Source organism: Macaca nemestrina, chromosome 15, assembly GCF_043159975.1.
Source record: "Macaca nemestrina isolate mMacNem1 chromosome 15, mMacNem.hap1, whole genome shotgun sequence".
NCBI classification, from domain to species: domain Eukaryota; kingdom Metazoa; phylum Chordata; class Mammalia; order Primates; family Cercopithecidae; genus Macaca; species Macaca nemestrina.
This window is the reverse complement of record NC_092139.1, coordinates 4,915,022-4,927,998: the sequence shown is the minus strand read 5'-3', so window position 1 is coordinate 4,927,998 and position 12,977 is coordinate 4,915,022. Positions and strand designations below refer to the sequence as shown.

At 31.9% G+C, this 12,977-nt stretch overlaps 1 protein-coding gene across 3 annotated transcripts in view; it reads right to left on the bottom strand.

Moving 5' to 3' along the window:
• LOC105470558 (synaptonemal complex protein 2) overlaps nucleotides 1–12,977 on the bottom strand; it is a 68,667-nt gene that overhangs the window by 1,061 nt on the left and 54,629 nt on the right. For all 3 annotated transcript variants that reach the window (XM_011722647.3, XM_011722649.3, XM_071079091.1), the window contains exons 31-43: nucleotides 12,590–12,627; nucleotides 11,958–12,128; nucleotides 10,413–10,611; nucleotides 9,026–9,231; nucleotides 4,978–5,163; nucleotides 4,033–4,123; nucleotides 3,606–3,761; nucleotides 2,905–3,041; nucleotides 1,699–1,793; nucleotides 1,505–1,604; nucleotides 1,080–1,138; nucleotides 855–933; nucleotides 665–721 (exon numbers count right to left, since the gene is read on the bottom strand). In XM_011722647.3, coding sequence (XP_011720949.2) covers nucleotides 665–721; nucleotides 855–933; nucleotides 1,080–1,138; nucleotides 1,505–1,604; nucleotides 1,699–1,793; nucleotides 2,905–3,041; nucleotides 3,606–3,761; nucleotides 4,033–4,123; nucleotides 4,978–5,163; nucleotides 9,026–9,231; nucleotides 10,413–10,611; nucleotides 11,958–12,128; nucleotides 12,590–12,627 — 1,574 coding nt within the window. The remainder of the gene's footprint in view (nucleotides 1–664; nucleotides 722–854; nucleotides 934–1,079; nucleotides 1,139–1,504; nucleotides 1,605–1,698; nucleotides 1,794–2,904; nucleotides 3,042–3,605; nucleotides 3,762–4,032; nucleotides 4,124–4,977; nucleotides 5,164–9,025; nucleotides 9,232–10,412; nucleotides 10,612–11,957; nucleotides 12,129–12,589; nucleotides 12,628–12,977) is intronic.

Below are 12,977 nucleotides of genomic sequence, written 5' to 3'. Positions count from 1 at the left end.
GCTAAACTAGCTTAGCCACAACATCTTGATCCCGTACTATGTCAGCATATTGAGGTTCTATTAAAACACAATTTGTAAGCACATTAATATACTGTGTATACAAAGATCAGTGTACTTAAAAATGCCTTTCATCTTTGAGAAAACTCCAAAGACATTATCACTTAAAGCAGTACCTTTAGTCCCTTCCCAGGTCCATGTTCCACCCCAGAATGCAGCTGCTGGTCTGCTAGGCCGTTGGAAAGTAAACTAATTTTATCCTCAAATCTAAGTAAATGACATCTTGTCCAAAGAGACAATAAGTCTTCTACTAAACTACAGACTTTTTGGGAGTTTTGTCCTGCCATATTTTCTTCCTTCAGAAGACAGAGCAGGACAGAGGCCTGCTGCAGTACACAGTGTTTAGAAACTGCAAACAAGTCATTCTTTCAGCTAATTTTTCAATTTGCAAATTGATATTCTCTCTTATTCCTTAGGAGGGCCTGTTTAAATTACCCCTATTCTTTCATATAAATATGCTCCCATTATTTAAAGAACTAAAAGTAATTGGGCTAAAACTATCTTCTCTCAACCCAAAAAGAAAAAGATATAAAAGCAGAAACAAAAAAAATCAAAAACAAAAGTCATTAAAGTATGATTATTTCATTTTCAAACTTAGTTGACTTACCATGTCCTTAAGAAGCCTGTCTTGCAGCACTTTCATATCTTCTTTCATCAAACACATCTGTAAAAAAGTAAATATATTTCACCCAGGAAATTTATTTACCATAAAAGTTTTCACAGCAAAGACAAAGTTAGATTAACAAATTCTTTTTGTAATCAAGAAAGGTTACCTATAAAAAGCATAAAATGTATACCTCAGATGTAAAAATAGTTTCTTCATTATCAGTAGTACAGAAGACACTTTTAGCCAATGAAGTTTTCAAAAGATGAAGCCTAACAAGTAAAATAATGAGAGTTAACTTTGTATTTATCAATAATTCAAATTAGAGTGCTATAATATAGTATTCATAAGTTTTCAATAGAAATTAATTTAAAAATCTAATTTCATAGATTATAGTCATTAAGAATGTCATACTAACCTCTGTTGTTCACTTTTTTGGTATACACTGAACTTCTGAAATATCTTTTCCCAAAAGTCCTACATTGTAAGGTATAAAATCCAGTTAAACTTTATTATTAAAAATTAAAATCCAACAGTAGAATTACTCTATTTCTATTATTACAAATTTAAACAAACAGTATGGCTATATGTTAAGAATATTCCAGATGTCACATGCTCTTTCAAATTAAAATAAAATTGAAAGTAAAATCTCTCAGGATTTCTCATTTATTATAAAAGATATTAATCATAAATTTAAGTTTGTACTTCAAAACTAAGATAAAACTAAATTATTTTCTGAACAAAAAGCTTTAGGATGTGCTCCCAAAAAAGAAAGTTTTTCCAAGTATAGCTCTTTAAAAACAAGGTTTTAAACTTATTTAAAAATTTTTAAAAGTAACAAACCACAAATTCCTTTTCCAAATCTTTTAAAGACTGTGAATCTTTTTCAAAATTCTCCAGCTCCTCTATGATAATGAATTGGAATTTATCAAGTTTTTTAATCCTATTACAGAAACAAAATGAGATTAATTTTAAAAACTGTAGCATTCAGAATATGTAGCATTCAAAAGTTTTCAGAACAGATTTGTATTACAGACCTAGAGTCCTGACTTTGATGATTCATTGTTCTCAGATGTTGTTGAGCTGTTTTCCAAGACTGCGTAGTAAAATAACTCAACATTTTATGTCGGATCTGAAAAATACTCATTTTAAACTTAAAATATCTTTACAAAATAACAATATAACCAAGACTACAGTAAGAGCAAATCATTTTCCATGAAATGTAAATTACTAAGAACTTGAAAAAGTGAAAAATTTAAAAACACAGTTATTTAAACTGAAGTGTTAATAGACACTGCTCTGAGTGAACTTATTTAACTCCATCAGTAAGTTTTTGACTAAGAGTTGAATTACTCCTCAACTGTTTTCATAAGAACACCATACTCTACAGTATTTATCAAAATGCTGATGGTCATAATTCTCTTCAAAGACACAGCCTAAAAGTCATACTCAGAATTTTTTAAAACCATTTTTTTTTCACAAAAACATATATTCTAATATGTGTCTGTAGCTACATTTGAATATATAAGTCAAAGCTTCTCTATTCAGATTAGGTTGACCTTGGGCAAAAAAAAAAAAAAAAAGAGAAAAAACAAGCAAATTCTAATTTTAACCCTGAATATAGAAGAAAGGAAAGCAAGATTGCAGGGGCGGGGGGGTTGGGGTTGATAACCTGTGCCAAAAAAATCTTTTATTCAAAGGAGGGCATAAAAAGCTATCGATTCCAAATAGAGGCATGTGAAAGAGATAGGCAGAAAAATATTACCAATAATTAAAAATTGTTTTAAAAAGCATTTTTGCATTATCTCACTGGAACCTCAAAAACTAACACTACGTAAGTATAATACAGAACTAGTAAAATGAAGTGAAATGGTATTTCTCTGACTGCAGCTGCTCATTCTTTATACTACACCATACTACCTTCATTAATGGTCACCTCCATGAGATAAAAAATGTCTTGAAAAGTGGCATGAAAAGAAAACCGTCCAGTAAAAAAAGAAAAATCATAGAAAAGCCAAAACATTAAATTGAAAAGGAAAATAGGACAAAAGAGAAAAAAGTAGTAGCAAAAGAAAGAATATGGATAATATACAGATTTTATTCCAATTATTCACATATAAGGAAAGTTGGTTTCATGAATGGATATTTTGTTGCCAAAGGATCCAACAAGCCAATGGTCTAGTCGAAAGTGTGGCATATTATTATATTATTGGGTATAAATAATGATTTAAAGAATAACTCACATTATTCCTTCTCTTAAATTCTGAATTGAGCCTCTCATAAGTCTCATAAGTCATCTCTATACCTGCAAATTCATTTTGCCAGGTCTCCCAAGGAATAGAAAAGTCATTTGTTGATAATGAAGATATACTTTCAGACACTAAAAAATAAAAACAATCTGCTGAAGTTAAAATATGCATTACTGTAAATTTAGCCTTGTAATTAGGCTAAGAACAAAATCTATCTTATTTTCTGAATCTATGTGAAACCTACGGATTATGAAATCAAAGGCAGAAGAGTTCCTTCTGTTTTTTTAATTTAAAAAGGAGATTATTCTGATTTATAAAACAAACTTTTTGGTATGGCTATTACAGCAGAAATGACTACTTTAAGCTGGAACATTTATGGATTATTTTTTAACTGCTTTTTAACTAGTTCCACATTATTGTTAAGTATTTAGTGAGGTACTAGCACATCAGTAAATTCATACTCTAGTAAAACCTAAATGTGATAAAGTGATAGAATGATGAGGGAGACCTATGGGTATATAAGACCCTTACTACAACAATTATTCATATAAATGTGAACTTTGCAATGAAGCATCATCCATCTTGGACGTATCTGAAGTTGTCTTTACAAATTTGTTTTGTAAATAGACTCATTCAAAATATAAGAACCACCTTCCAAATAACTGCATTTTGATACAGGCTACTGATCTACCTACTTTTGTGGATATGATGATCTGCATCTTCAATTTTACACAGTTTTTTGGGAAGCAAGTTTGCTCTCCTTTCTCCTTTCTCTTCCATTTCTACTTCATTGGAATTACTCAGATTATCTTCTATGTATATCCGTTTGCGACTAAGATGTTGAGTGGGGCCTTAGGAACAGTTAAAGAAAGTTAAAAGTGCTACAATTTTCATTAAAAATACCTAATATTTTCTTGCTTTTATTTTAAAAAGCCTTTGTTTCCACTAAGTATTTTTATTATGTTTTAGGTAATTATGCATTCAATTCTACCTAGTTTACTTATTTTCTTTTTCCATTAAGTTGAATAATGGTATGACTTAAAAATACATAATTTCTTTAGATGAAATGTCATGCAGCATTTCAGTAATCATTTTTTAAAAAGCAAGACTACGACTACAAACCTGATACATGAGTAGCATCACAGGGCATGTCAAACCACGTTTTCTCTCTTCTTTCACTAGACTTGGATAATGAAGATGCTGAATGACTTTCCTAAAATATGTATTAGAAATTAGAAAATAATTCTGTAAATATGTTTCGATTCACATTTCATCATCTTTCTCAAACCCAAAAGCCAATAATTTTAAATGCTGTCAATTATTTCTCAGATTGTTTCTATCCCTTCCTTTTCATCTCTAATATTACCATGTGTTAACCTTGATTCTAAGTTGACCTCAATCTTCTTGTAATAGCTGTGATGTAAGCTACTTTTTTTTCTATTCCTGCTTTTCATTTCTTTGAGTCAGGAAATGAGGAGCCACAGAAAACTAAAGTTTAAACTATTCTTCTTTCAAACCACATCTTTCACATCTAACCTTATGTTATACTATTTAAATATACAGGTTTTTTTACTTAGTAACCTTTACATAGGTTACTGATTTTTCTTCACTTAATCTACATATACCTACCCATCCACTTAGGTCTAGCTCAAATCCCAGCCCTCTCCAAGTTGTAAAATTCTGTCTTGATTTTCTATATTTTACAGGTTATTAAAATACTTTTATTGATGGATGGATGGGCTTTTATGGTGGCAGGAAGTTCAACCAAATACCTATATATTCATGAAACCAGAAAGTGCCAATTATAAATATGCAATCTGGAGTTCAGCAGTGATATCCTCACTATTTAAGACCTTACTACTCCCATTTTAAAAGTTTCAACTTTCTTCTATCAAAAAATATTTTTCTATGATCAAGCCATTCTATATACTTTGAAAATCAGATTTGCAGGTAATAACAGTTGAAAGGCATTAAAATATTATAATTACCACTAAAGGTCAGTAATCTGAGTCTTACAAGAACCATTGTAGTTTAAGGAAAATTTATAAGTTATAGTACCATACTTACCTCTCTTTTGCTTTGTATATAATTTTCATTGATATTTGGAGATTCAATTTCCATAAACCGTTTTTCTGAACTATAACTGCTTACGTCTGAATAGCTGTTACGGTTTTGTGTTTCTTGTGTAAGTACCAGAGAACTTTTTTTTTTTCTATTTACAATAGTATTACTCTTAGTTGGAGTATGTCTGGGCTATGAATGAAGACATACAAAAACCCAAAAGTAGTTACAAAATTGTTCAAAGCCCCCCCCCAAAAAGAGTTGAACATAAACATAATAAAAAACATTAAAGCAAAACTTCAAAACTACCTAATTCCCTGCAAAAATTCAATTTCAATTCATAACTAAAAATAAAAAATCCTTAGGCAAGTAGATTATTACTTTGATGACCAAAACCTGTAGATAAGGATCCCTGCTAGTACAGTTTCTATGCTCCAGAGGTCAAAGTCACCTTAACAAGAACATGAATAAGAATTTTTTTTTTGCATTTTCTGTTCCAGTCTTCATGTGTAACAGTTTATACGGCTGTCTATACAGAAAAGCCAAGAGAATCTAGGCAATTACGATAAAATTCAGCAAGGTTGTTGGAGATAAAACCACCAATAGTTTTTCTATATAAAAATTTTAAAACTCAGAAAATATAATTTTAAAAAAAGGTCTGATTTTTTTAAATACAGCAAAAAGAAGACCCATAAGATACTTAAGAATTAATCCAACAAGGTGCATAATTTCCTTTGTAGAAGACTTTGCCCAACTTTGTAGGAAATAAGATGAAAAACTGGAGAGATAAATGATGTTTACCTAAGAAAGATCAACATCAGTATTGAAAAATGGCAATTCTTCCCTTAGACAAATGAATTCTAAAATGTATATGAATCAGTAAAGGGCCAAAAGAATTCTGAAGAATGGTGGGGCAGGGGGTATGTGACACCCTATAAATGTAAAATGACCCTAATTAAAGCAATGGTGGCATTAGCACAGAGACAGATAAACAGGCCAGTAAACAGTAAAATCTAATAGTGCCAAATCCAGGCCCATGTGATCACCGGCCTATGACTAAATTAAGATTATTCCACTCCTGATGTTGCACTAATTTGATATCCATATGAAAAAGAAAGCCTGAAGAGACCCAAACCTAAAATTTAAAAATCAAAACTAATATTTTTATAAGAAAATATTTTTGTGACAATAGCTTAGGGGAAGATTTCTTGAACAACCCAAAAGATTGGTAAATTTGATTACATCCTATCTTTTGTCATAGGGAAGTTGTGTAATTAAGTGAAAATATACACAGTAGGAAAAGAATGTTTACATCATATACAACAAATAAAGAATATCCAGAATATATTAAGAACTCATACAAATTTGTAAGAAAAATCAAACAGTGCAATTTAAAAATAAGAAAACAGGGAATTCACAAAATGGCCAAAATCATGTGAAAATACTCATTGATGCCATGAGTCAGGAAAATGCCAATTAAAGACACAACTTTATGCTTACCAGACTGGCAAAAACAGAAACATCTGATAACACCTAGTTAGTTAAAACTGTAGAGACATGAGCACTATCTCATAGTGTTGAGAGTGTAAGCAGGTTCAACTACTGCATAAAGCAAATTTCCAACACCTTATTAAGAGTTGACAGTAAAGGGGAAGCATGGGGGGAATGTCTCATGAGTGTCCAGCCAATGAATATAACTATTAAAATTCCATCTAATGCAGAGTAGCATCAAAGATGATGGGTGGGGATTACCTAGGTTTGGAGATTTTGCAAGGTGGCACACTGACAGGATTAAAGGATGTGGGGCAAATGAGAATGACAGAAACACTGGGATTGGTTCTAGGACCTCCTGTGGATATCAAAGTCAGAAGATGTTCAAATCTGTGATACAAAATGGTTCAGTATTTGCATATAACCTATACACATCCTCCCATATACATAAGTAATCTCTAAATTACTTATGCTACCCTAATGCAATGTAAGTACTCTTAAATAGTTGTTATATGTATTGTTTAGGAAATGGTGACAAGAAAAATAGTCTGTACGTGTTCAATATAGACACAGTTAAAAATATATAGTGTTGTCTGTGGTTGAAAATCCACAGATGTGGAACCCACAGATATGGAGGGCCGACTATATTGATAAAGGGTCACAGGAGAATTTGTGTGAATTTCACTAGTGTGAAAATGGGTTTCAAATTGTGGTCTGTAGAAACTCAGTTTTGAAAATATGCCGTGGGGATTATTTGAGGGAAGGAGTTGAGGGAGACTAGGTAGATCTAGCGTTTAGATCTCCTACCTTGACTTTAAAACAGCATAGTTCCACTTTTATCTGTCTGGCACACAATGGTCCCCCTTAGCTGCAGTTTTGCTTTCCATGGTTTCAATAACTCATGCTCAACCATAGCCCAAAAATATTAAATGAAAAATTCCAGAAATCATTTATAAGTTTCAAATTGTGCACCATTCTGTGTGGTGCCATGAAATCTCTGGCTGTCCTGCTGTCCTGCCTGGGATATGAAAATCATCACTTTGTCCAGCATATCTATGCTGCATATGCTACCTGCCTGTTAGTCAAATAATAGCCATCTCAGTTATCAGATTGACTGGAGATATTGCAGTGCTCAAGTAACCCTTATTTTACTAAATAATGGCCCCCAAAAGCAAGAGTAGTGATGCTGTATTGTTATAGTTGTTCTGTTTTGTCATTGTAATAACTTATAAATTGCATATTTATAAGTTAATGTATAAATTAAACAATCATAGGTATGTATGTATAGGAAAAAAAGATAGTATATATAGGGTTCAGTACTATCCTCCATTTCAGGTATCCATTGGGGGAGGGGTGTCTTGGAACATATTCCCTGAGAATAAGGGGTGATTACTATACAGAGTACAGATAAGAGTTTTGTAGTAGGAATGATCACTTCCTAAGAGATACTACTAATTGTTCTACACATTAGAACTACACACATTTTCTAGATCTGAATATGCTTATTCCTGCAATGCAGGTACTTCTTTCAGATTTCACCATAAAGTCTACGGCCTTTAATAACCTTTAGTTACAAAAATTACATGTTGACAAAGTAAATGGACAATTTAGTTGAAAACAGTGTAATTACAATATTTGGTTTAGGTGTTTATAAGGAAGTTTAACAGGTAAATGGTAGGAATATAAAAAGTAAATATATGTTGAAAAAAATTTCTTCATTCTTCCTCATCTATGTATCAAATTATATGTACCATTTCTTCTTAAAATATAGTAGACCCTTCTGAAACCATGGATAGTATCTAACCCTATTATACTATGCACAAATTTCTTTTTCCTAATTTCATAGAAAGAAGATTCATTCTTACCATAGATCTTAGCAACTTTGACATACCTTATTTTTGGTTCCTTATTAGGCACAGACTATTCACCGTTTCACTTAAAGGAATATTTTATGGCTTTTCTTTGGCCCATCTGAATTGTCAGCATCAATACTCTTGCCCGTTGGCGGTATTGTTAGGTAAAATAAGGGTTACTTTAACACAAGCACTGCAATACATCTACAGTTGATCTGATCACCAAGATGGCTACTATGTGACTAACAGGCAGGTAGGGTATACAGCATGGATACACTGGACAAAGGGTTGATTCATGTCCCAGGTGGGACAGAATGGATGGCTCGAGATTTCATCACCCTATTCAGAATGGCACACAATGTTAAACATATGAATTGTTTATTTCTGCAATTTCTTATTTAATATTATCAGACCACAGTTGACTGTAGGTAACTGAAACCTCAAAAAGTGAAACCACAGATAATGAGAAACTACTGTACTCTCCTGCTACCACATTCTTCCTCCTGTATAGCTATATATTTATTTTTTGTTAGGTTCATCAAGACTGGCAACTATCTCTCTCTCTTGTTATTATGTCCCTCTCCCCCAAGACCCTAGACCAAACCCAAAACCTTAAATAGACAAGCAATGTGTATCCGATTAAGATAGGGAAAATGACTTACTACCTTCAGATATATCTGATAAAGAAAAATATATATATACATTCTCACCAAAAACAGTGGTCGTGGAATTGGTGAACAACTTTCACTTGCACACAGGAAGTTTTTCTCATTGTTTTTGGGTGACTTTATTGTACCTCCAACTCCACTGTTACTATTTAAGGATTCAAGTGATGAAGTTTTTGGATAAGGTGATATAGATTTTGTTATGCAGTCATAATCCTGAGTAAAATCCTTTTCTGTTATTTTCTCTACACCTACATTGCATCAAAAAACACAAGAAAACAGATGGCAAGCGCTATCATTGATGTCTGCTTTAGAAATAGCATGATTAACTTAAATTCTAAGAACATAAAGATTTGTCAAATCTTCAAGTCTTGGCTATAAAAAAGGATACCTTTTAAAAAAATTAAAATCAAGTTATATTTAAAATATTTATAAGACTGAAAAACAATAATGGCTGAATTTAAAATATACTTGTAACCACAAGAACTTTCAAAACATTTTCCAATAAAAATATCTACAGTATGACCTGAAATATAAGGATCAACCTAATTATTATCTTGAGTATTTTGACATCATAGCTGACAGTGTTGTATATTTTAATGTAACAAAGTTTTATCATTGAAAAAGAAATCATCTGCTCTACATCTTTCACATAAAAATTAGAAAATTTATTGCTGGAATAAATCTTAATATAAATAAATCCTCAGACAATTTTCAGATCAAATCAGGGCATGTACATCTGTCTTCTAAGTATGTGCTTATGTGAAATTTTATAGTGGTCCTTAGTACTGAGAACACAATAGCTACTTTAGAGGAAGCAGAAGTATACTAACTGATTTAAGTCTTGCATTTTAACTGAAATGATTAGCATTTAGAAATGCTTTAAAATGTCCTTGCAAGGAAACAAAAATGGTATAAAAAGGGCAAGCTTATACTTTCTATACTAGTAGGCATACACATATACCAGAGCTCCAAAGAATATGAATTTTTCTTTGCCAATTATTTAAAAGTAAAAGCAAAACCTCAACTGTATACAGTATTAATCCACTGTGGGTCCAAGATATTCCTTGGACTTTTGTCAATGAAATATAAATAGAAAAAACAGAATTATCTATAAATTCTGTTATTAAATATATATTGAGCTAAAAAAGCACATTAAAATTAAGTATTTAAGATTTCAAGTTATAATTTGTGACTAAATATTTTCCACATTAAAGCATTTGATCTTTAACTTCCTAACATGAAAAACTTCAGTATCCTAGTAGCATTGTTCCCATGTTATCAAAAGTCAAGTTACTAGCATTAACTAGCTTAACAATGAAGTTTTAAGTACTATAATCACCAATGCCCCTCAAAATTGTATTTTCCTATAATTAGAGTTATAGAAAACTACTGAATATTCAAGTTAAGAAAAAACGAAGTTATTACTGACCTCTCGTTACTTCTATAGATGATGGACTGCCAGATAAAGATCTAGGAGATAAGTCAAGGCAATTATCTCGTATAGTATCTTTTAGTAGACATGAGTTTTTCCAGGGTTTTGATAGTTCCTTTTCTGTTTCAGCATGGAAGACTTTCTGTTGTTTCTTTGGTAGCTTTACGGTTTTCATTCTGGAACGGATATTCTCCTCCTAAATGTATCAATAACTTTCAAATTATACTCAAGTACAAATATTTACACTTGGACACATAAAACAAATTATATTCAAATATTTATTAAAGGTTGTATATTACCACATACAGGTATAACAAGGACCTAGATATGAGTAGTGAAAGACTTTCTAATATACTAGAAGCCATAAGACAAATTCCCAGGAGAATATAATACATTTACTATAATAAATATCTTAAGAGATACAAATAGCCAGCCTTCTTTGAGGGTTCAAAGAAGATTAGCCCAGCTACTAGGCGGACTGAGGCAGGAGAATCGCTTGAACACTGGAGGCGGAGGTTGCAGTGAGCCAAGATCACACCACTGCACTCCAGCCCAGTGACAGAGCGAGGTTGTGTCTCAAAAAAAAAAAAAAAAAAAAAAAGTGATAGAAAATTAGGAAATCTTTAAAGTCTTTTGGGTAAGAGATAACAAGATTGCGAACAAGAAGAGATGGAAGTTTATGACGTTAAATCAGCACACTGTACTGGTCAGAAACCTATCTTTAGTGCCAGACTCTCTGGTTTCAAATCCTAGACTACCACTTCCTAGCTGTGTGACCTTGAGCAAGCTCCTTCTCTCTGAGCCTCAATTTTCTCAGTTGTAAAATGGGATGACAGTAATAGTACTAATTACCTATAGTACTTACGAGATTTTAAGACATTAAATCTGTAAAGTGCTTAATATAGCAGCTGGCACATTGTAAGCACTACAAATATTTATATACTATACACATACACTATATGTGTATATGTACAGTGGTTACTATATATAGTGATATATATAAGTATATATATTTTTCCCATAATTGGAGTTACAGAAAACTATTGAATATTGACGAAAAAATGAAATTATACTGACATCTCATTACTTCTATAGATGATGGACTGCCAGACAAATAAATAACTTTGCTTTCAAGAACAGGTGACTGGGAAAGTGTCTGGACATTATGAGACATAAGGAAGAAGTCAGGGATGGTGACAGGTGAGCCAGTGTGTGAGAAGAACCTCAGACACCAATATTTTGCTTTCACTCAACAGATGGACAACTTCTCCATGCTATACTTTATTAAAGCCTAATTTTAGAAGATTAAGTACTTCTCCATTTCAAAGATACTATCATAAGGTTATAATTTCACTAGATGCAGATATCTGTTTTATAACAAAAATGCCAACTATTGCCTAAGGGCAAATTTCTAGAATTATTAAATTTTGTCACATAGGAAGTTAACTCTTAAGAAGTAACAAGATAAATTTGACATTTTTTACAAAAAGATATGTTTAATATTTTAAGAGGCTTTTAGAAATTAATCTGAACTGTATTTACCTTTACTAGCAAGTTCTCTTTAAATGAATGTGAAAATTCTTGTTCACACTCTGATTCTGAATTTGAGAGATCTTTATAATTTTTTTTTGTTTTGGTTGCTTTTCGTGGAAGTCTGATTCTTCCTTCCGGAACTGTCTTGTCCATCTTTTTGGTGATATTTTTACTGGGTATCTTTAGGAAAAAAATTCCTGAATATTATTAGATCAATATTTGAGGCACAAGAAATACAAACAATTTGCTATAAAATTGGCACTGTGACAAGCTTTACGTAAAATATTTGTAAGAATGATTTTTGATTAACATACTTTAAATTAATGGATTTTATCTTCCCATTCCAGTTACCTTCTTTACCATGCTCTGTATCCCTACCATTAAATCCCTGAGAAGCCTGATATATACTATCTAACTGAAGTAAAAGAGATTTAAAAAAATATCTAAAAGCACAGAATAAAATGGAGTCAAAGGCCAATGTGATTTAAAAAGAAACAAGTCAGGAGAAAGGGTGCAAAAGGAGGAACAAGTACATAACACACATAACTGATAAGAATAAAATTATGAGATGATGAATTATTTTCATATGACAAGAAAAAGTAATTGTAAAGGGATGTTTGAACACAAATTTCTTGGCTTACCATTTTAGAGCTTGGTTGTCCCTTTTCCAAGGATGATCCTGCAATTCAGAAAAATAAGGTTAAATTTTCACAATAGATAAGAATGGGCATTAAATTTATGAGAACATCATTTCAGCATATTTAAATTAAAATAACAAAAAACAGTAAGTTTTTAAAGCATTTGTTAGCATTTAATAAATGAACCTCCATGTGGCTTCAGGCCACCAGGATACCAGCCCTCCTGACACCGTAATCTTCTCCTCACCCCTTCTGCTGAAGAATCTGGCCTCACAATGATACACTACTTTGGAAGCTTTTCCTTTCCCAGAACTTTTTAGTAGCCCAACTGTACCACATCTCTGATTGGCACCATCTTTAAACTCATCCAAAAATGTAATTTTCAAGAATT